At 43.2% G+C, this 24,050-nt stretch overlaps 1 protein-coding gene across 1 annotated transcript in view; it reads right to left on the reverse strand.

The window, feature by feature from the left end:
• T265_06922 (hypothetical protein) overlaps positions 1-24,050 on the reverse strand; it is a gene marked incomplete at both ends in the record, with an annotated part of 98,802 nt that overhangs the window by 56,936 nt on the left and 17,816 nt on the right. The window contains 13 exons of the mRNA XM_009172320.1: positions 432-612; positions 1,640-2,002; positions 2,179-2,679; positions 4,686-5,039; positions 7,127-7,367; positions 7,924-8,223; positions 9,125-9,648; positions 13,249-13,329; positions 15,542-16,107; positions 17,305-17,427; positions 18,280-18,494; positions 19,891-20,098; positions 23,273-23,417. Coding sequence (XP_009170584.1) covers positions 432-612; positions 1,640-2,002; positions 2,179-2,679; positions 4,686-5,039; positions 7,127-7,367; positions 7,924-8,223; positions 9,125-9,648; positions 13,249-13,329; positions 15,542-16,107; positions 17,305-17,427; positions 18,280-18,494; positions 19,891-20,098; positions 23,273-23,417 — 3,802 coding nt within the window. The remainder of the gene's footprint in view (positions 1-431; positions 613-1,639; positions 2,003-2,178; positions 2,680-4,685; positions 5,040-7,126; positions 7,368-7,923; positions 8,224-9,124; positions 9,649-13,248; positions 13,330-15,541; positions 16,108-17,304; positions 17,428-18,279; positions 18,495-19,890; positions 20,099-23,272; positions 23,418-24,050) is intronic.

Genomic DNA, 24,050 nt, shown 5'->3' on the forward strand with positions numbered 1-24,050 from the left:
GAAACCATTGAAGGTGATAACATCCTAATGTGTGTGAAGGAACAACTGAATGATCTGGCACAATTTAGCTGCTGCTTTTTATGGAATATCTGAAGCAAATCAGTCCGTTTGATGGCCTAATCAGTAGCACTACAAGAATACTGTGCAATTTCACTACCTCGAAAGTGAAACATTTCTCTATTTCGCTTTACGTCTAAGCAATCAACTTTGGCGTCCATTCCACCACATTCTGATTGGTTAGAACTGCACTTTTGACAGCCATCACTTCACGTCCAGATTGGCATAGGTTCTAGCTCAGAAGTTGATGTTACCTGAAAGGGCCCTAAAGCCCACCTCACCTTCTAAGGTGTCATTTTCGTAGCAAAGTTGTTCACATTTTACAAGAAAAAACTGGGATGAAAAGAATGCCATAAGTTCAAGAAAAAGAGTACACACTAACCTGTCGGTTAGCGGGGTGATCACAAGTCGATCGGTGCAACCGAGGAATTCATTCTGGTAGATGAAGTTCACATCCGTGATACTGACCAAACATTGTTCGCTGTCTTCAATGAAGTAGAAGCGTGATTGTTTGAGCCATTCAAAATCCTTCGGTGATTTGATATTCATCTTGACCTGAAGATGGGAAAAAACAAATACAGCGGCACTCTGCCCACCCGGTATGAGCGTCTTTCTACTCAAAACACGTTTCTATGAAATAGTGCATCGAGTTTAACACATTTCAGTGGATAGCGCCGCATTTGATACCCGTGTTTATCGGCGGTTCTGGTCCACCAAGCTTCAATCTTTCAGTTACCTCTTTTCTGTTTTGTCGTATATGTTGACCTACTTTTACCATTGCATAATAATCTGGTAAAAAATGGGTGAATGTATTGCTTGGGGGCGTTTGGCCTTGGACACAAAAGCCTTATGAGAATAGATGGTTAAGTGGACCGGTTTGCTGAACTCACAGCGCTAGTGAACTAGCACTAACGTCTAACGAAGGAAAACATTGTGTTAAAGGAGACAGATGAATAGTTTGATGCCAAGCGCTCTGGTCTACGAATTTCCTATCGGTCATGGGCATAGGTGACATTTGCTAACAATCCCGTCGAAATTTGACAGTCCGTGCAAGATGCTCGTCTCCTCTGCACTTTACTCAACTAATCACGGTATTCTTCAGATCATGTGCGCTGTTCGGTTGGATTTTTGTGATCCTATTCTATGGTACCTACTCCAAAGTGCAGCTCTCCCTACAAGGACCTTCCAGTATGAATGTCTGTCACCAATAAGGACCCTCTTCATTTGCAAATTCCCGCTTGAAAAGACCGGTGCCCCCCTAAAAAGCCGCTCCAAAATTAAAGTAAACTAGGAATGTAGTGTGCGCTTTTCTGGCCAAACACGGAATGAAGCCTATAATTTCCTCCTATTGTTGACTGCGCCATGCTTAAGAATTTTTTCTCCAACTTCCATACATTCGGAGCACTTAGTTACGTGCGTGTATCATAGGACAATGTTTGTTACAAATTCTAACTGACTATGAATGGTTGTAAAACAGTGATTGCGATAAAATCAAACCACTTTCTAAGCAAAAGTACAGGACTACATAGTTGTTACAAAATTTGTTTACCGAGAACTATTAATCAACGAGCGAACAACTTACCAAAGAGTCAAAAATGTCCCGCTGATGTACGTGAATTGTGACCAGAGTTTCAAATTTGACTCGGTCTATTTTCGATAGATCTTGCGTGGTAACACTGATCAGCTGATTCAGTAAGCTCAAGAACGACGCATTGGTCGTCTGCATAAGCTTCCTATCATATTTAGCTTGTTGCAACGCTAGCTGCGCATCTCGTGTCCACAGCAGCTGGATACCCAGCAGTCCCACCTGAGCAGGGAAGGTTCGCTCAAATTCAAGTAGATCGAACGGAGTTTCGTTAAGAGCGAAATATGCATCACGAATGACTGCTTGCAGTGACTGGCGAGATACACGCAGCAAATCCCCAAGCCACACTTCAACATGACCCTAAAATGGACAAAGAGGATAGTGAGCAACTGGCCTCAGTCAGCCTGTGGGTCATCCTTTATGGACTGAATGGTACCTGTTAATGTAAGGCAAATGGCAAAGATGGTTAATTTCAAGTACCGTGTAAAGAAAGCAAATTGGCCAGTGTTGCAGATGAGCCATTAAAAGTTTCATACCTGTGCCATAACTGGTGGATCCAGTTGGATCGTTTCGCCCTCTTGTGAATTCACTGCCAGTATCTTGTCGTAAACTTTCTCATCGAACGTCACTGTCTTAGTATTGTCGAAAATGGCAAGCAAGTGAGCCTGGATCGTGTGCGAATCAGAGGCTTGACCAAGGATTTCCAAAAGAGCCGGATCAGAAACGAAAAAGAATCGGGGGAAAACTAAGCGCTTCTTTTCCAGATAGCCGGTGAGTGATTTTTGACACAATTCCAGCTGTTCCAGCAAATGAGGAAGCATCTGCCCCATGATGTCGTCACCAGCGCAGCAGCTGATAACATTGGGAATCTCGTGAGCTCTTTGCATGATGCGCTGCCAACTTTTATCAATGTTACTAAAACGTTTGGCTTCCTGTGAAAGTAAAGAGAAATAAGGTAAACATCGGTGAATATTATTATGGAGGTGACTCCCCTGAAGGATCATTTGTACTTCTGAAAGTAAGGACTTTAGGCTACTCTGACCAAAGAAATTCGCGATATCAGGTGGGCGGTTCCAGAGATTTCCTCCCTCAAAATACTCAAAACGCAGTGCTCTGGCTCACGAGGGCATCAAGATGTGGCAGGGGGTTGCCTACATGCAAAGGAAATGGAATATGCCTGGAGTCCAGCACTTTCGAGTAAGAGCAAGTCAGACAACTTCAGAGAGTAAATTATGGGAAAATGGCCCATCCAGCACATCCAGCCATCCAGCTCGTTATTCATTGAAGCAGTTACTCAGGCAGGCAGGCAGGCAGGCAGGCAGGCAGGCAGGCAGGCAGGCAGGCAGGCAGGCAGGCAGGCAGGCAGGCAGGCAGGCAGGCAGGCAGGCAGGCAGGCAGGCAGGCAGGCAGGCAGGCAGGCAGGCAGGCAGGCAGGCAGGCAGGCAGGCAGGCAGGCAGGCAGGCAGGCAGGCAGGCAGGCAGGCAGGCAGGCAGGCAGGCAGGCAGGCAGGCAGGCAGGCAGGCAGGCAGGCAGGCAGGCAGGCAGGCAGGCAGGCAGGCAGGCAGGCAGGCAGGCAGGCAGGCAGGCAGGCAGGCAGGCAGGCAGGCAGGCAGGCAGGCAGGCAGGCAGGCAGGCAGGCAGGCAGGCAGGCAGGCAGGCAGGCAGGCAGGCAGGCAGGCAGGCAGGCAGGCAGGCAGGCAGGCAGGCAGGCAGGCAGGCAGGCAGGCAGGCAGGCAGGCAGGCAGGCAGGCAGGCAGGCAGGCAGGCAGGCAGGCAGGCAGGCAGGCAGGCAGGCAGGCAGGCAGGCAGGCAGGCAGGCAGGCAGGCAGGCAGGCAGGCAGGCAGGCAGGCAGGCAGGCAGGCAGGCAGGCAGGCAGGCAGGCAGGCAGGCAGGCAGGCAGGCAGGCAGGCAGGCAGGCAGGCAGGAAATTGCAACGGACCAGCAAAAGGAAGGGAATCTTTTGATATGAAAATTTAGCACGACAGACGCGGATGTCGAAATTCATTTCACGGTCAAATGGCATTTGCGCACAATACATCCTGGTAACAGACCACGGAGTACTTCATACTCAGATAAAATGCCGCTGGCATTGTTGTTTCGTTTTCACCAGACAGTCAACTTTTTGTCTTATAGTAGCCTCTGAAGAAGACATTTAGACGTAATGAATAATGCAACAGCTTGGGCAAACAACTACCAGCACTTTTCACTGGTATCCATTGCAACAGCCAAACCATGTTAGTATATCACCTAGTAGTCCTATAAACATTTATCGGTGAGAAACATGACTGGCACTATATCCGTATACTTATGACTGTTTTAGGGACCGAAATCCTCAAGCCAACACTATGTGGGAGTCACAAGGAATATGGGTGCTTCACAATAGTCCTTCATAGACCGGGGAAGCGACGAGATAGCGCTGTTCTGGTGAACTGCTCGTCATCTCAAAATAATGCGTTCGGTCATTTTACTGAGGTTGTGAACTTTGCTGCTACTTGGAGAAGCATTTAAGCATTATACACTGCCGTCTTTTAAGTTACTTAGTTAACCTCAGCTGGACTAAAAATGCTTAATCTTATCGAGGTCTGTTTCCAGTTTGACCACGGGATAAGGTCGATAGGCGTGCACAGTGTGGGTCCAAATAGAACACGAGAAATCCCCGAGACTGTTCCTGCCGGGTGAGACCCAAGAAGGGCAAAACCGGTCCTGGAGTGCCAAGGAGTTCTCAGAAAACTTATCAGTAGTGTGTCATGTAGAGAAGGTCTGAAGTAGTTGAACAATTATTTGAATCAATGGTAGATTCAATTGAACCTCTCTCTGGTGATAGTCGTCAGCTGAAGGCGTTGAAAAAAGTCTGTCCAGTAGTTTTCATTAACCTCTTAATGAGCGTCATATCAAAAAAAGCATTGAGCAGTTATATCCGAGCAACTATGCAAACTGTGTTTGGTCGCTGTCTTATTAACTTAACTCTGAAGTGCAGAAGAAGACCAGGCAAACAGTATTATCGCATTCTTTTTTCACATCTGAAAGTAAGAACAACTCACCTGAGGAAGTTGCCTTGCAATATCTCCACTCACAAACACAGCTTCCAGATAAACCCACAGGTTTTGCACGATCATCCAGTTTTCTAAAACTTCTGAGGTTAACGTCAACTTCTGAACCCATTCTTGTATTTTAGTTTTGTACGGAGCGTTGTACCGATTGGACAGGAGTGAACCAAGAACCATGAGCGAATCTTCCATTAGTGAGATAACTTCGGTAGTAGAGTCACCTTTCAAAAGCAGTTCACCACGTGTTTTGAATGATGAGAAGTGCAGATTTTGGGCAGCCCAGTCGTTTATCACAGCCTTTAGTTTTGCTTCTATATCCCTCTCCTTTACTGCGGCAATGCAGATATCCTAAAGAAAGTGAAGACAAGACAGCGCATAAAACAGCAACTTTGAACAAGGTCAAGATAAAGAGCTGAAGTCTGTTCGCTTTCACCGTGGGACCTAACGGTTCTTCGTACACCTATTCCACCAGTGTCCAACGCATGAGCATTAATCCAATACTTCTCTGACTGTTTGCAAAAGTTGAAACATACACCTATTCCACCAGTGTCCAACGCATGAGCATTAATCCAATACTTCTCTGACTGTTTGCACAAAGTTGAAATATTTCTCCCTCAGCAAACCCTTCATTGAAGATAGTCATTCTCTAATCATTTCAGGGGTGAGGGACGCTCTGTAGAGTAGCGAACGTGTCGTAATTTCAAGACTTTTCTTAACAAGCACCGAAGACCTGGTATCAGAAACGTCTATCAGTCTTAGCTTCAGTTTACCTTCCACCCGGAAAATACTTGTCTCGGTTGCAAATTGATCAGTGCCAACAGTACCCGCGTTCTATGATTTATCCCTCCCTGACCTCAAGATGACAGCCAGCTTCAGAGATGCTGACCGAATCGGTGAGTGCTCAAATGCAAATCTGCATGCGTACGCTCCAGCAAACAAATTACCTAGTCCTTCTGTTCATGCCTCGTCAATTAAAGAACGATCAGCAAAGAAAACTTGGAAAACGTTGGGCAACTCCTTAATCAGTTTTTAAAATGAATTAAAAACTTGATTGGGACATTTTCTGCTGTTAGATGAAGAAACCAGAGCCCTCGCATAAATTCAAGTTATCAGAAAAATTGCTTAACAAATAACCAATTGACACATGGAGATGTCACAATGGCCAGCGCAACAAAATAGACAGAGGCAAGTTTGTCAGAATTCTTATTTCAAATGATCAGTAAGATCAGGTGTGCACGAAGTCTGCAAATCACAAGCTTTCTCATGGTCAAGTGGTTTCTTCAAATACAGGCACCCTTCATGCTGTCTTTCTGTGGTTTATTGGGGCGAGAAAAATATGGAGAGAAGCGTTTTCACATTGCAGCCAAGTTAAAAGGCACCACTTGGTGACTTGATGAACGACACCCTAGACTAAGGTCAGTTTGATGTGCACATATGGCAGAATTTTTGCGACTCGTCAAAATGTTATCCTCCCTGATGTTGACTTATCTGTCAGTGGTCTCACAAAAAAATCAGCTGATTGCTGCTTATAGTCCAGCTGAACGAAAGACAGTTTGAATATCCACCAAAAAGGCCTGTTATGGAAAATACGGAAACTGCTTCGGGCTTTCTTACCAACTGAAAGAAACGGCCCAAATCTTACACGGAAAAAGTAATTTTTGCAGGGTAAACCTACCAATGGTGGAAGGGAAGCCCCCCGCATTGCTACGTCAATACATAACTCGGTTGCGAGTTTAAGGACTCTTCCTACTGTGATGATGAACGACAGCAAAAATAAACTGGTTAAAAATCCGTCCCTAATTTGTGGTACAGGACAACCAGATGCACACTGCTTGGGTTGGAGCTGCAACACCCCAAAACCGACGTAGTTCCCGAGGGTTCAAAGCATACTACTTGTTCGGTGAGGTCACGATAAAACCAACCAGAAATTTCGTTAAAGATATACCACCAACAACCTAAACGATTGGTACAGAATCGCATGCACTAACTTCTTTCCTTAGTGTTTCGCTGTCAGTCACATTTTACAAGAGAACCCAGTTCTACTTTTTACGTGTTTTAGGTGGTCGCCTGTAGTCATCCTGGACTTCTATTCACTCTTTCAAACAATATGTCCTGAAAGACACACTGCTAAACTCTGATGAATGAAGGTTGACAGGGGCGGGATGATTGGGAAAAAGACAGAGTCAGATTGAATAAGTGGTGCTAAAGAAATCCATTAAAATTTGTGGAAGTTTCTAGGAATTTCCGTTCGCGAAACAAGAAAAACACAGCTACATGCGGCTAGCTACTTTCGCACAGTGTTTACAATGTTACAAATAAGGTTTACCCGATGGAAACAACTTAGACGGTGCACGTGATATTGGCCTAAACCACCACCACCATCATCATTTTATGCCCTAAAAACGAAACACCCACCACACTCCATGCAAGCTTACTTCTATATCTTCCTTGAACTGCAGCAAGGGGGCTTCCATGATATTGCGCAACAAACAGCTATCTGATTGCACATTAAATTTGTGCCCGGTCAGATCCTCGATTCGCTTCCAGTGGGACGGCCCCATGGCTTTGTTTGTCATCATTTCCAGCAGCGGACAGGTTAAATTGAAGTCATCAATAGTCTTGCTCAACTCTTCGAATGCCTTCCACTCTTTCAATGCCTTGGGTAATTTTCGGCATCTGGGTGGATATAAAATGGGGAAAAACGGTGGAGGAGGCTTGGTTTCTTTTATGGCTAACAGGCTTCAAAATGGTTAGATAACAGAGACTACGATTGACCTGCGTACCACCGGGGACAAACGTAGATAACAATTTCTCCTTTACAAGTATAAGGGAGAATTCACTTGCTACAAAAAACAAGCGGACCACACGTTTTGGCCAGGGTCTCGGGGATGGAGGAGGCGGCATCGATGGTCGGACTACTGTGTATGAATCTATCCAAGAACCTGATGAAGTCATTTGTCTGTGGCATTTTCTATTTCTGACAGTATAGTTTTTACAAAATTGAACTCCACCTTGTGGTTTGCTCTTTCCCAGTCCTTGATAGACTGGTTCCTACGAGTTTGGATGTCGCCCCATCTGGTCATATGCGAATTTCGCCTGTTCGTAGACTTTGCAATTGATCGGGATTCACCTCGATAGCCACCCAACTTGCCATATACATCAAACGGTTGACATCATCACTCCGCCCCACATAACAATTAAGTGGATAAAGGGCCAAAATACAACCACTCACTTATTCTGAAATTCCAGCAGCTGCTGATTAATGGATTCTATATTGACATCGGCCCACGGCAAATCGTAATATCCAGAGACGGTGTCCAAAACGGTGTTGTACAACTGGTACAATTTTTGTAGTAGACTCAGTTCACGTCGTATACGATGTAGTCCTGGATATTCCGTGATCGGCATACCAAATAGCTCCTCGCCACCTGAATAGGTTACGTACTTGTTATACAGTTCATCAAAGTTAGCTTGAAACAGGCTCATACGATCAGATGCTTCCCGAGGAGCTATTCCTGGTTCCATTGGACCTCTGGAATGATAGGAAATGAAACACAGATTGAGAATTTTGGGACGTAGCCTTTGCCAGTTATGCAGACATGTTGTCCTAAATGATTTAAGAAGGGTGCGGTAAATTTGTGCTACGTATACCGGTTAAAACACGAAACCTAGTGTTCAAACCCTGATACAGCGACAGATGTCTGTAAGGACTGATCCTGCGGTCGGTCACGCCACACAAGCCAGTGAATTCTATTCGGTCTAGAAATGCATCCCTCTTGGAATACTAATTGTTGGTTGAGCTAACATCGTTGAGGATAAAGTACACTCTTAGCAAGGAACTATCCAGAGGATATTCAAATTTCTCAACGAAGTGGGAGTTTTCCTTGTAGAATCTATGTACTAAATCCAGCTACATCAAGCGTTCCCGGCATTGGATTAGCGGTAGTATATGTGGTATCGGAAAATCCATGGAGTAGACTGAAATCGCTCTCTCATGCAATAAATCCTCTCTAAAGGCGAACTATCTTGTCAAAAATCAGTCTGTTCACAGTTGATTACCTCAGCATTCGGCAGTATCCGAAACTAATTTATCTATTTTATCTGCCCTTTATATCAGACCTAGTTGACCAAAATGAAGTAACTGCGACCAACTGCACTCATGTCTGATGCAGTGATCATTTCGGGGGGAGGAGGAGGGGGGCTAGTAGCTCCATATCCTTTGTTTTACATTAAGTAGGTAGCACCATAAAACTGGTCACTGACAACGAGTTATCATTCATTCAGCGACGGAGAACTTGATGGTGTTGGTCGGCTACTCTCTGGCGGATCAAATCTAGTGGGAAAACATGGCATAAACATTACGTTCTCATCCCTTCTGTCGTGCAAATGAAAGGAAAAAAAGACACGCCTCATTGACAGACGTGAAACCATACTTGGTATCATAGTCCATTACGAAGTTATCGAGATTTTCTTTGAACAGTTTGACACCCTCGATCAATTCCAATTCAAATTTGGGTTGAACCTGCAGAAGTATGTCCTGCACTTCTCGACTCTGCTGTCGAAGTTTGGAGTATCCATAAGACAAGCTATCCACACGCTCTGCATTACCATCGTTGAAGTAAATATCGTAACGGCTCAGTAGCGCATATGATTCTTCAATCGGGCTGATTGTCATGTCTATTTGCACTTCTGCTTCCCGTAATTCCGATAAAACAGCCATTTGTTCACGCACATCATCTAGATCGTTTACTGGACGGCTCAACCGTTTTGACAGGTTGTCGAACAGTTCCAAGGTCTTGCTCATTTGCGCGGCACATCGCTGATTAAGCGCGGACCCGTAACAGCGCCGCCAGAGCTGACATTCACGAATGAGACCGCTTTTAAACTCGTCTGTTTGAATCAGTAATGCTTCAACCGGTCGAGCGGACGGTATGGATTTGATCGATTGCTCCAGGCGCTGCAGATAAAATAAATAAAACACAACTATGTTTATCGTCCGATTCGATAGAATGCGTCTTCCGAAAAAAAATCGCATTTCACATTCTTTGTAAAAAGAGGGTAACCCAGTGTACATATCATTCTGAACTAAAGGCACACATTTATGAAAACATAGGTCAGCATTTAAGTGATACATTTCAAGCCATGTTGCTTCAGTTTGGAAGTCCATAGTCATAAAACACTCCCCTAAGTAGCCAAATTAATTAAACGAATTTTCGCACTATTTAACTGCATGATTTTTAGCCATTATAGAATAATGCTGGCTCCCACTCACAGTTTGCGTATAAGCTTCCTTTTTTCCAAAGACCAAACAGCGTTATGAGTGACTTATCAACCCTAGTTACGGAACCTTATCTAGTTCACTTCACTAATCAGCCGCTCATGGCAGGACGGTGTTCAAACTACTGGTCCCGAGGTGGTGGTCTCCAGACGTTGTGACGTTTTTAGAGATGAGTTTTGTTGATGATTTCCGATAAGGATAAAACAGCCGTACAATGCTTTTTAAACATGGATTGACTTCACCGACAGGACAAAACCTCAATTAAAAAACCCCCAAATCTCTTCCCGCTACTAAAAAAGGAGACTTTGTTTTGCATTTCCGAGTGTTTTAAGTGTGTGTGCTTGTGGAGTGCATCAAAGTTAAGGCCGACAATCTACAAAGTGACAACACTATCGATCAATAGAAACCGTTCTCCGGCCAATTAACTGAGCTCTCGCCAAAAACGCACTAGGGTTTGGATTATCCCCACTTTCTGTTTTGTTCAGTACTGTGCCGGTCGACCAACCCCAAGTGCTGCCGGGTCAATCAGACAGTGGACCAGTCAGAAGAGAATATGTCGGAACATCCATCAATGTAAGCAAAGAATGACACGCAATACTGTTTGCAGTCTAATAAAAGTCCATAGTTTCGCATTAATGAACTGGAGTTCAGTCAGCCCTTTTCGCTCTATTTCGGAGAAGACAACGGTCTTTGTTCTCGTTTCTCTTGTGGTATGGAAGTTGGCAAATGTGGGGCTACTCCTCTGCATCATCCAACCAATACAACATGCCTGGGCATCGAATTAGTTAAAGGTACTGCATACAAGTCCATCATTCATACGAGTGCACAATTAGTTTAATGCGCAAACCGTGGTGATAGCAGAACATCGATTCCTGTCCAGGGATAGGTTTTTTTTTACTGGTGGGTAGCCCGTGGTCTTCTTGGGGGGATGTGGTCTTGGTTGGAAAATGTGCGCATTTCGAAAGACATCGGCAGCACCAAAATTTTCGTCGGTACTAACACAGCTCATGGAACGACTTACCACATGAAGTTCGCATCAGATATTAGGATTGGCTTCACCTCGAGATGAAATCTCCATTTAAAAAATTTTCAAATCTTTTTATACTACCAACAATCCATAAGTAACTCAGAGGACGAATGAAAATTCATCTGATGGATAAGACTCGTCTGGGAACTGGTTTGACAGGAACTCAGTCACCACTTGTGACCACGTAATGTAGATCACATAACTGAACGATGAGTGGCGTTATGTTCTAAGTGCGAGTTAATCACACTGCTGATCAGCCGCTCCTGGCCAAACTGTAGTGTGTTGAAACCACCAGCCGGAAGCAGCAGGCTTGATACTCCATGGGGTTTCATGATATCGAACCGTTAATAAGTTCCAATAAGGCGGAAACGGTTTCATAGTGCTACCCGCTGAATGACGTGTAGTAACAAGAGCATTGACAGCAGCACTCAAAATGGTGTCATCCCGTACAAACCGTCATCTTTTTCCAAATTTATTCGGTTTTCCACTCGATCTAATTTTAGGGTCAACTGTGACGCAGAAATCAAAAGATTCACACCGTATTATGTACCGACTGTCTTAAATTCTGTATTCATACGGATTTGAGTATGCACTTCCTCAGTTTGTGTCTGATTAAATCGCGTACGAATACCATCACGTTTCTATCAAAAAGCCCTTTTTGTTATGTGCCTCTGTTTCAGAGTTAGACGAGCGAATTTAATCAACCGCCTACTCGTTGTCCTGACCGCCTTATTGGAAGATGGTCTGGTAGTGTGGTATCTGATCCACAGTACTACCGCTACCAACGGCAATCGCACTAATCGAGCAATGAGATTGAGCCTAAGCATGTCATTTGTCCAGACCACTTGAACACTATACACAGATATGGGCACACTCTTGTTGTTGCTGTGGTGTACAGACCAAAAATATATCAGTCCAACAGTTGAATGGTCTGCTTTTGGTACCATCACTTAACTCAGCCAACACGTACTTTCTTGTTTTGCTCTGTCTAGGATGGTAGCCTGGTAAACATATTTAATTCAGAATCAACACTGTTCAGCCGTATTTATATAATGTGGGTGCGCGTCTTGGTTATTGCTCCCGATGGTTTCCCTGCTCCCGTTCGCATGTCTTGCGTCCAGCACACTCGAAAGGAAAAGGGTTAAACTTATCCAAACGATTGTATTACACGTCATAATCCAATCACTGAAGCAGCAGCACGACTGGCCTTTCTGCCCTTGTATTGGTTAGTTCTGGGCTTGGCCTGGGCTAGGCGGCCACTCTGTTGCATCCGTTCACCTAGTGGAATTTTACCAACTATTTGCCCGTGTTACGGTAATTATTTTTTAAAATTACGTAGTTTATGTTGTTCCTACCTAAAATTTACGTGATTACCTTGGTATCCTGTTTCACCACTTCACTCATTAGCATGTACTCTCTGAGCATATTATCAGTCGGCTCACCAACGGGGTCTCTTAGGTGGGCGACCTGTTCCGTCGCATGGACCAGTCACTAAGAGGTGAACGAAGGAACAAACGAACGAAACAGCCTAATGGTTTGGCTGTTATGTGACAGTGTATTTGCCGCTACTTTGTCACTCGGCTTGTTGTAGGCCGTGATCACGGGTTGTGGTTTAGCGAACAACTTACATGATACATTTTTTACTTGACGAACAAGAATAACTTGAGTATTGTGTTTATTTGTTTCTTATTAGTACAATAGAATCGATGCACCGTATCCCACTTTTAATAAGATGGGTCACTCGATCGCAGGTGACACACTATTCCATTCAGAGAGTGGTACAGTTGTCCTCCATTGTTCACTGTCTTATGCACAATACCACTAAAATCCCTAAACTTCATGCAAGTACTCTAAAAGAGATGATTTCGGCGAAATTTTCAATAGACTGACTTTTCTCTCTGCGTTACCCACTGTACACAACACGAGTTATTGTAAATTAGGTTTAATTTCTTTTAATTTGTGTGCTGATAGTAGGTGTCAAGGAGTCTGGAAGCAAACGGCACACAAACCGGGTCATAGGAAGCTGCGCTTAGCCAGATATAACAGGATAGCACAGTTACTGATTTTACTGTAACCGCACATTTGCAAATTCAGCACCCTACTTCCAACTGTAGCCGCGCACCTAGTTGGGTACTCGGGACAGGATTTTGTTTTGTACGACGAACGTGGCAATGATCACAACTGCTGTGTGAAACCAGCAGAGATTAGGACTCTGGTGGCCAATTATTTCACTGAGATAGGCTCGAACTTACCAAGTAGTGGTGCAGTCGGGTATCGAAATCCGATAAATTCGGGTTGGTCTTCATGAATTCTTCTACTCTAATTTGCGGGTCCTGCAATTCAATGGAAAAAACTGAGCAAGTTTTGCTGGCAATTCAATAGAAAAAACTGAGCAAGTTTTGCTGATCCATTCCAAACGGCTTGCGGTTGTTTAACCTGCTTTCTTTATTACTGGAACCAAAAATGATGAACTTATGGGAAAGCTGCGTTTAGAGTAGGAAAATTCTAGTGACACCAAACGCTTGTATAGTTTGGTGATGCTGGCAAAATCTGGGCTTCAACCAGCGAAATATGGATGAAAAGCTGATTTTTTGGCATAAACATGAACTTGCCAACAAATATTATCGGCTGAACACCAAGTATAAGTTGAGGAAAGTTTGTTCATTCCCATTTTTCTAAATGACGAAAGCCGACAGTGGATCTTGAAGTAAAGTAAGGGGAAACTGGTTTAGTTTTTATTACACACACGGAAACGAATTGAAATATGTATGCATTCTGTGTGGACTATACTCTCAACTTGGCATGGTGTGGGCCCATACAGAATACCAACACACTACAGGCAGATGCGATTCAACCACGTAAAATAGCAAAAGACGTGTTATCTTGAGAAGCCTTTTCCAGGCTCCGGAAGCCTACTACTGTATTAGTAGGACATAGTAATATTTACACGCTTGGTTAAATTGTATTTTCAGAAAATTTGACTTTATTTTAATTTGGTAAGTCGGTAAACTATTCCGTAGTTCACTATCGTGTCATCAGAAATAACATCGATCTAGACGAATCAAACTCGTTTGTTTTACATAAATGTCCTTCTGGTCAAAGTAGATGAGTTTTTTCAGTCTGTACCAACTCCTCCGTTTGAATCCGTTTCTGAGAAAACGACTTTCTGTGCTCATGGGTCAGTGGGCAATGATTAATAGAACTTACCCACATCGGCATAATTCTGTTGTTTTCGGTACCAGAATAGTCACTTTTTTGTATTTTGGAGAGCGAGTATCTCGTCTCTAAAATAACCCACTATGTAGCACTTAATTTACAGTCATGATGGCTGTTTCGCTGCTGCGTTGCTTTGTTACCGTTGCCCAACAAAATCAGTATGAACACACGACCTCTCTGATCCGAAGGGCGGAGATGTTCTTGTTTATTCCAGGAAAATTTGATTGTTATGGCGTCATAACCTTATCAAAGTCCGTTACAAAGTCATAATTAAACTTTTCACTTATCTATGCATGCTAAAAATCAACCTCAGCGACAGGAATATACAGACAATCCGAATTGGACCAGTGAAACGAAGCAGGGCATGAGTACACTACTTCTTTGAATTCGCTAGCGAACGACCCTATTCGATGCTAAAAGAGAGGAGATGATAATTCAGATGAATCTGGTTTTCGGACAGCAGTAAATTAGTATTATGTGGACACAAATTCCACAAGTCGTGCAACATTGACAAGTGAGCGTATGATAGATTAGCCAAGCAAATCTTGCAGATAGGAATTCGTTACACGAAGGTTTTTTTCTATAAAAACGTGGTGCCGCATTTTAAGCCAACTGATTAGTTTAGTACACAAACTCTAACTCTCGTCCCAAGCAAACCTCATTCTCTTCTGCTGTGTCTGACTCGGGGATTACGGATGGGTGCTATGATGTTCTGTGCAGATTGTCCACGGTAGCGCTTGTTTAAGTTTCTTACAGCTATTTTCGGCAGTCCCCAAGGTCGATGCTCTCCTATTACCGTGAGCACATCGTCAGTGATATCAAGTCCGAATTCCATAATGTCGTGATTTTTTGAAATTCTGGTTGCGAAAAAGGTATCAAAGTGGAGAATGCTCGTACTCGATGTCAGCCTTCCATGAGCATCCAACCACTCAGATGACCTTGATGAAACCTGATGACACGAACATCACTGATATCGATAAGCTACCATATGTTGTCGAGCATTGTGAAGATTACATCACTCCCATTATGGAAGGTGTGTCTAATCGAGGTAGCATAGTCCCCCAAACTCGAAAGTGCCCAAATTTCTGCGCGCTTATTCAAGAGAACAATAAAGCTCCTAGCTCATCAAGTGAGGAAAATACTTAAGCATCCACAAAGTAAAAATCACTAACGAACTAATTAACATAAATGAATGAGTAAATGCAAGAACTTCTCTATCTGCCGGTAACTTGATCAGTGTCTGATACATTACCTTGCCCACAATGAAGCTAGGTTGAAAGGAAGTTTAGAATTATGTGAGGTAACCAGATTTAAGGAAACATGGCTTACTGAAGTCCACAATTCTGAATACTTCGAATGAGATTGTATAAACTGGTTAACTTCCTCCTTGCAGGCATTGAATACGCCGTTGAGTTGCCCCACCAGCTTTAGCACCTCCTTGTGTTCGGCAATGATGCGATGCAGAGGTTTTATGGTGGATTGAGTATGCTTCTTTTGTTCCAAAGCTTTTTCAGATAACCGTTTCATCTCCTGAACAATCGAAAAAGAAAACGATGGAAATGAGATTAGCAATATACGAACAGCAAATGGAGTCAACAATGTGTGGATGAAGCGGAGAATCAGCTGTCGGAAACTTACTCGCTGTTGTTGCTCTTGGCACATCAACATGTGCTGCCACGGTTGAACAGCCTCTGGGGCACGAAGAATGCCTTTTGTGACCGTGCTTAGTCCGGTTTGCAGTTCCTCAATGGATGGCTTTATAGTTACATTTGGAATTGTCAAGGTCAGGTCGACTTTGAATAGAGGCACGGAAACCTCCGGCTCCGCTGTACGTAGATATGAAGTTTGTTTTGGTTGCAACCGGAGTCTGATAGCATCTAGTGTAGATCTGACACCTGGGGGGTTACCGAAGAGAATAAATTGTGACTACCTAGGGAGAAGTGATAGCTTCGAGGACAGTGAGTGTTTTTGTCTCAGATAGCTACTATTGACCAATATAGCAACTAGTAACCATGACTATCGCGTGTTTCAAATCGCAAAAACCAAGACAGCCATTAGCTCATTTGGGAGAAAGTTGAAATATTTGTTAATGCGGGAATAAAACAGGATCGGGAGTTTACTTAGCATATTATTCCATACATACATCAGTAAAAAACATCAACATCGACTCCGTCTACCGGATGCTACAAACAAATGATGCAACCAGTTGCGGGACTGTGAATCACATGGAAAACCAAACAACCTAACAGCGATCAACAGACCAATCGGATTAAAGAAAGAAAAATACTGAAAAAATAGGTTGTCCAATCAATTGACCAAGCGGAACGAAGCTAGACCACAAAGCAAGAAGGAGACGTCAAGAACGAGGGGGAGGAATAGAGGCATGGAACTGAAATCGCCTAACGAACCAACCAGATATAAGGAAATGTGTCCACAACATGAAACCTATTCCCATTTGACCAACCAAATTTAGCGAAACCCACCTCGGGATAAACCGGTTACTTCAGATTTATTAGGTACTGTTTAAAAGCTATATAAGCACAGGCTGAAGAGGGCGGATTTACCCACTCATTCCGCACTGACGATGTTACCCTGATTGGGGGTGAAACGTTTGCAATCCCAAAACCAAGCCCGATGAGCAGACCAACAATTAAGCAGCTCACCTATATTCCAATCAATCGCCAGCTTCTTAGGTTAACTGGAATCACTGACCAGCATGCTTCCTAAACCCGGCCTATTAATGTAGCTCTGATATATTCTTAACCGCATTTTTCAATGCTTGCTGTTTCCCCTGGCACCAGTATCTTTCCGGTTTAGTTACTGGGTTATAGGCCTTTTTTCTAAGATCCCACATCCAGAATTTTACCGGTTCCGAGGCCACGGATGACGGAGTCAAATATTTTCCTTGACAGGCACGCCCACTTGATAATCAATCTGGTTTACACGGGAGACTCAAATGCACCTCTCGTTTATGATATTCTTCAACTTGCTAGCTACATACAGGCCGCCTCATGTTTCAGTTGGTGCGGTATTCGAGATATCGTAGTATAGTTTCATGAGGTGGCCTTTGTGCGGCACATTCATTTGAAGACTATCATGGAAGAGAAATTCAGTAGCGTCTTTTGTGAAAACCCAGTTGATATGCAAATGAGTGTATCTGTCGATATCTGTCCAATTTGAGTTCATGTAGGTTGACGTTAGCTGGGGGACAGAGTCTACCTGATGAGCACCGAAAAAGGCGGAACCGGTCGTGGGCTGTCGAAGTGTTTTCAGCAAACTTGTGAGTAGTTACTTTTGTGAAAGTAACTGTTTTCCTCTTGTTCCGCCTCATTAGTGTGGGCGGTTCATTTGAGTCGGTCTTTGGATCTGTGTCAAAAAAGAAAAAGCGTATTCGATCCTGTTGCATACTGTCCTGAGAGTCAGCAGGAAAACTGACCACTCGTCCCCATGTACTTTGGCTTGAACGTTTGTGTCGCTAATACCCTCCTTCCTTCTAACACGCTGGGGTGAATATATTGTCTTAAAGGTGTCGTGAAGCTCATGTAGGTTGAACGAACATGTGCAAAAATGTTTGCACTGCACAGCATCTAAATTACATGGAACGAAATCTGTCCTATACACCTAAAGTCATATCATACATGGAGTCACCGCTGTCATTAGGCGTGCACGATGCGCTACAGTAAAATTGCTTTTTCCAGCCACATGTTCATCATTTGTTCACAAAAGCGAGTTCGCTTCTTTTGCTTATTCAGTACATCTTTTTACCAGGGTCAATACGGCAGTGAAGCAACGGTGTTGCACACTGATGTCATGCTCTCGATCATGATGATGATGATGACTAGGGTCATGTGAGGTACCATCTTTCCAAATGAACCATTATGGGAGGAATAGCAGTATGCTTGCATACAGTCAAATAAAATGCCTCAATTGTTCATTGACTTGTTTGTTGTATTCACAAATGACCGTCCAGCCAAAAGTCTCCCTTAGTACATATCTGTTCACAGGTTCTCAAAAGAAAAAACAAAAATCCTTCTACCTGGGTACCTGGGTCTTAGGAGAAAACTTACTACGGATCAGGGCGTCGGTATTTTTCTGAGTAACGTGACTGAGAAAAGTAAAGTAAGCACATGGCAGACATTCGAGACACCGACTCTTCCTCGTCCCGTTGGGAATACATTCATAACCTTCTTCCGCCGACAGGTTCGTTCTTTGTTCTGTAGTTAGATTTTCCTTGAGCAATTCGACAAGATCACTGAGCGCACATTCCACAAGACTACTTTGTCTGTAGAAAAAAACGAAAAACGGTCAGGTGTGCAGCCCCATATTGCGGTAATTTGATTCCTATTGGTTTTGTCCTAGCTTGCCGCCACTGGTTATGCCTATGCGTATTTACACCAACTTGAGAGACACTCCTTTTTAAGGGTAGTACATACTACTTGCTGGAAAATATGAGGTCTCATAACTTCCTACTCAGTGGCCCCGGTCAACAGCTATGTGTTTGTTGCGAACTATCCGACACGAGAAGGTTCGAGCGTCACACAAAACTGTTAACCGTTTAATGAGAGAGGACGTGTCACGTTTCTTGGCAAATCCTGAGTTCTATGCAGGTATGCCACTTAATTACCTAAGGATAACTCACTGACCCTACCCTAGATGATTGGCACTTTTTTGCCATGTGATGGGTATGTATGACAAACTGATTACCATATTTCTGCGGAGTTAGTTACTCACTCACGTGCTAAATAATTTCTGAACCAGAAATGGTTTGATACGGTTAGTTTAGGTTAAAGGATGATAACTGACTCTAACCTCCACTGAATTTAATTATTTGAGCGGGAAAACAGCTTCAGTAAGCCTACCATGAATAAAAAGTTGTTTTTCAGTACATTTGTGACATCTGTAACATACAGTCTTATTCAACGTGGAAGTATAACTTCCAACTCCACTTGCGGTGCCACTGTTTTTGGTGGAGACAATTGTTCAAAAGTCCGTTCACTCATTGCCTTGTTCAGTGAATCGAGCAAATATTTTCGTCTTCGAGTGGGTTGCTAGCCGTGATGCGGTCAAGGTCAGCGAAAGTACCGATCTTGTGTTGATTTAACTTGCCTGTTATTAGTACAACAGACTAGCGCGTTAGTAGTGGATTCGGGTGATGTCAATGGGCGTTTGGTACCCTAGAAATGTAGCCTGAAATTGCAAGTGTTTCGACTCAGGAGGGAATACGATTATTAAGACCTAGTCAACAAAACCACTCGATCGATCTGGATGAAGTTCGAGTGGCCGCGATATGTATGCATGTCTACATCTAGTATACAAGAGGAAACTTTAAAGTGGAAAAATAAGGGGGCGACAAAACGTCGACCTCTTGCCTCAAATAACAAGCATTTATGTGACCAGCTTTGAATTCATAGCCACAAGGATGAGCTGAGCCCTAGATATTTGATGAAGTAGATCTTTGTTCTACCATTTATCCTGCCCCAACAAAAACCCTACGCGGTATTTTTGAACGCTCAACCATACTGGGTAAACGACTACGGCTGACAGTGATAGACTTGTCTAGTAGCTGATAAATAAACGATATGATCTTAGGGCTTCCTGTGTGGATCCGTTTTTTGGGAGCCGCAGTATATATACGGGCGATCGGTCATAGGAAAAGAACACGATCACGCCAAACGTACCTTGCCAACGATTCTCCGGCAAGCTTGGTAGTGGTACGGGCATTTTGAATGAACTGATCTAAAGTTATTGCCTCGTCTGTGACTAACTCGCACAAGTTTGTCGTCCTCATAGCCTTGAGCACACCCTCGATACGACACTGCAGAATGTCCACGCAGCGTTTGGTTAGTAGTTGGAACGCAGCCAGCTCCTCGTTGACCTTGTTTACGTCTGTGTACAAATGAGAGTGAAGGGCATGCATAAAATGTAGAAGCAATGACACGAAACTAGGCGGTATAGAGTGCAATAACGAAGGCCTACATTAGGTTCCCGTCCACTTGTACTTACAACTTTTTGTCAGTTTTTAGGAGAGTAGAGTTTATCCAGAGTGTTTCATAACTTCCGAGATGCATTCTAATCTCATATAATTCTGGAAAGAGATCGGACGAGCTACTGGCACATATCGCTCTATTCTGTGCAATTATGATTTTGGTCCCGACACTTACTTCTTATGACCATGCCTCATCTGCCCTATGCTCAAGCTGTGTAGTGGTATGTGTATGACAGAAACTCAAACAATAGGGAAATTTTTGACTTTCATATCGAGTTTGCGATTCAAAGTAGTAGTCTCCTGAAAACATCTGTATGCTGCGGTTTTCCAACAAAGATAAAACTGCTATACATTCCTTCTAGGTCTTTCACTTTAGACAGACTTTACTAGTACATCTCTTTGCTTCCTTTAAAGTTTTACCTTCTTATGACAGTATGACGAGATTTGCCAAAGGTTTGTAACTTGATCACTGGATTTACGTGAATTATTGGCGCCAAAAATCAGAGACTCTAATATCCCGACGCAAAATTGGCCAAGAAAGAGTACTTGTTTTCAGTTGCAGCAGTTGACTATCAATATTCATGGTATTTGTCCCATTGTGGTCCAATGTCTCTTTGTCTACGCTCTCCGTAGAACCTAATGGTCATTTATGCCCTTTGTGCTCTTCGTAGATACCAAGTTAGTATATTATGATCAACCATACTGCTTAAGCAGATTCTGTAGCGTACTGAATATAAACCATACTCCTGACTTTTATTTGTCCTCCCAGTCAAGCTGAGAGGACAGCAGTCACAAGGGGGCGTTTGAATCGCTTAACATCGCAATTATCTCATCTACCTAGCTGCTTGGTTTGTAGGAATTAGGGACAGCCGCTGGTGTAACGGTGGTTCTACTGATGAGAAGGCATGCGAGTAGCATGGTTTCTTTTTGTAAATTCGCTTTGCATCTTTTGAAAATGAGATCTATTCCTGAATTTGTGGAGTTGCTTTGTAGCATTTACTTGGACTTGAGCAACCGTCGATGAATATTCAGGAAATTTCATGAAGACGCGTTCAAGAGAAGATGAATATTCAGTTTTTCAAACAAGATGCATATGACAGTTTTGCTTCCCTGTCCAATAGTTTGTAACTGGTCAGTTGGCATTTTCTAGTAAATAACTCCGCAGTGAACGCCTTTTGCCTTTCACTAGGACCTGTTTTAACTCGCTTAGTCAAATGCATCTGTACTTTAGTGATGGTGCAGGCCCTCACTACCATTGGGTACGGTCAACCTCAGTTTGACTATTGCATTTTCAGCATTTTGGCACAAAAAACTAGTCACTACAGTGATGCAGTGGGAATGAATCCATAACTCGGCGGATTTTTGTCGACCAATTTACATGATGTCTCATTGCATAGAAGTTCTTGTGAAGATAGCCAATTACTGTCGTATTATTTCGAATGATCCATAAATTTGATAAATCCCGAATGATATTTTCTGATTGAAAATAGTCACAGTCAGCCCCGTTTGTACTGTCTTTCTTGGTACGCTGTTGCATCTGAAGACGCAATGGATGCTGATGAAATTTTGTGTTCACGTTACGAACATTTCAGAAGAGAAAGTTGTTTTTGATATAAGTGGTGAAGTAAAATCCCATGTAAAAGTTTCTGTAAGGTCGCTCTAGTAACTTGGATTCATGATGCGACTGCTCGGTCAGTGTGGGGGTTTTTTGGTGCAGAGGATTCACATTGCGCGAAAAGCAATACGTTACCTTCAGACTCTCCATAAGTCTGAGATTTCTTATAAATATGGTTTCCAAAAAGGGAAACCGCAAAGTGTCAAAGTCATTCCTTACTTTCTTACTTTGAGAGTTTGGTTATATACATTGTGACGAATAGGTAATAGACTGTGCTCCCGAACGGTAACAACTCGATGAAGCTGCCTATCCCGAACTAGAGGCCACCTGTATCGTGGCCTGGCCGAAAATATTTGAAGCGTAAATAGGAAGAGAGTGGGCTTTCGGATATTGTGTAGTTCGTGTCGTTTAACGAACATCGGTAGTCATACTATAGGAGCGGGACAAGCTGAATTCCTGATCATTAGGAAGATCACGAAAAACAGAACGGACTGCTTTCATCAACCAACAATGAGATTGCTGAAAACTATTCGATAGTCGGTTTCACCCTTCTCTGGACCCATTAGGTGAGGAAGTCCCCGAGTTTCCGCTAATCGTATGCTTTACTTGAACACTCAATTCTACCCAGGTTACGAATGAGAGATGCAGCTGCGATTCCGTTGAGTCTTCTGTTAACATCAAGGTAAGTTTCGGATGGGTCTATTCCAGCAATTGTGTAAAGTTTTTCCTACAAGTGGAACATAATGATGGCGCACACTCAGGGACTGTGCCTGTTTGGTGAACCAAAAGAAGACCAAAACCAGTAGTGGGCTGTCAAATGGTTTTCATCAACCTTATGGGTAGTGAGTTTCGTCAAGATTGCATGCCACCATAACCTGAATGCTGTACTTACTGAAACATGAGGTGTCCCTTGTGCAGCACGTTCAGTTGAAGAATATCATGAACGAGAGATTCAGCTAGATTCATTTATGTCTCACATTAACACCAAATTAGTTTTCAGCTTAACCAATGACTAATTTTTATTTATCTGTCTTACAAGAATACATGTCTCTGAACTTCTTAACCAGAAATCAGTTTCCACCGTCGACCAGAGTTAGTTGTATTATAATAACACGTTGCCATCATTCATGCTGCATTACACCTAACGCCGATTGTTTCCACTAAAAAACTGAAGACGAACCAGGGTACCTTGTGGGTTGAGAAATCGAAAATTTTAGGTTAAAAAACATATGAGGTGTTTGCTGCTCAGTGTTGAAACGAACTGAGAAGGCCTGATGAAACGCGCACCATATAAAAAGCAAACAGGAAAAATATGTAACACATATTAGGCAAAGTCGTCTATTGATGACTAGTGTGGGCTAGTCGACAGACGTCGCGATGACTTAACAAGCAGAAAAATCACATGAATTATAGTGAATCTAACCAATTAATGCACATTTCATACTTCAACTGCACTTACAGTCATCAATATTGGTTGATGACCAACTGAGCATGATCAAACCAGGAGCAAGGGCTTTGTGAACCCGTTCAATATAAGGCTGGAACAGCGGGAGCAGCGTAGATGGTACGGCATCAAATGCTTTATTTGTGCCATTGACCATTTCCTTCAAACTGAGAAGAAAGGGAAGTAACAATTCGATGAGGAATTATAACAACATTTCAAATAATATACACAATACCTATATAGGGTTACCAGCAGACTATATATATATATACATTTACCTTTGCTCGCAAGTGTTCAGCATGATGATGCCTGCTCATAGACAGGAATCACTGATTATTCCAGCGGATACACACGGACTGAAGTAATGAACTTTCTGCATTTCTCTCAAGAGCAGCGAAATAATATCTGTACACCACTACTTAAGTGGTTGTTGAAGATTTTTCTATGGCCCACCAGCCGCTTCGCTTTTCTCTGGGCTAAACAGTTAGACGTAGTAGCAGAGTATCGAACATTCTTACTTCCAACTCCAAGACCAAATTATGAATGTCCCCGACGAACACCGAGTTAACTTCTGAATGGATGTATGATGTCACAATCTTCATGGGTGTTTGGGACAGGGCACAGCTTCGATGGTCTCTGTGCTCCCAAGCATCTCCAGCTACCCATAACGCTAGCTGCTGCCCAGCTGTTCACGTGGTTGGCATCACTATCCACATTAGCCTGTCGTGTTAAACTCTTGATCGTCAACAGTAAAACGACCAGAAGATGGATCTTAGAAAGTGCATATTTTGAC

The sequence above is a fragment of the Opisthorchis viverrini genome (genome assembly GCF_000715545.1).
Source record: "Opisthorchis viverrini unplaced genomic scaffold opera_v5_151, whole genome shotgun sequence".
Classification (NCBI taxonomy): Eukaryota; Metazoa; Platyhelminthes; class Trematoda; order Opisthorchiida; family Opisthorchiidae; genus Opisthorchis; species Opisthorchis viverrini.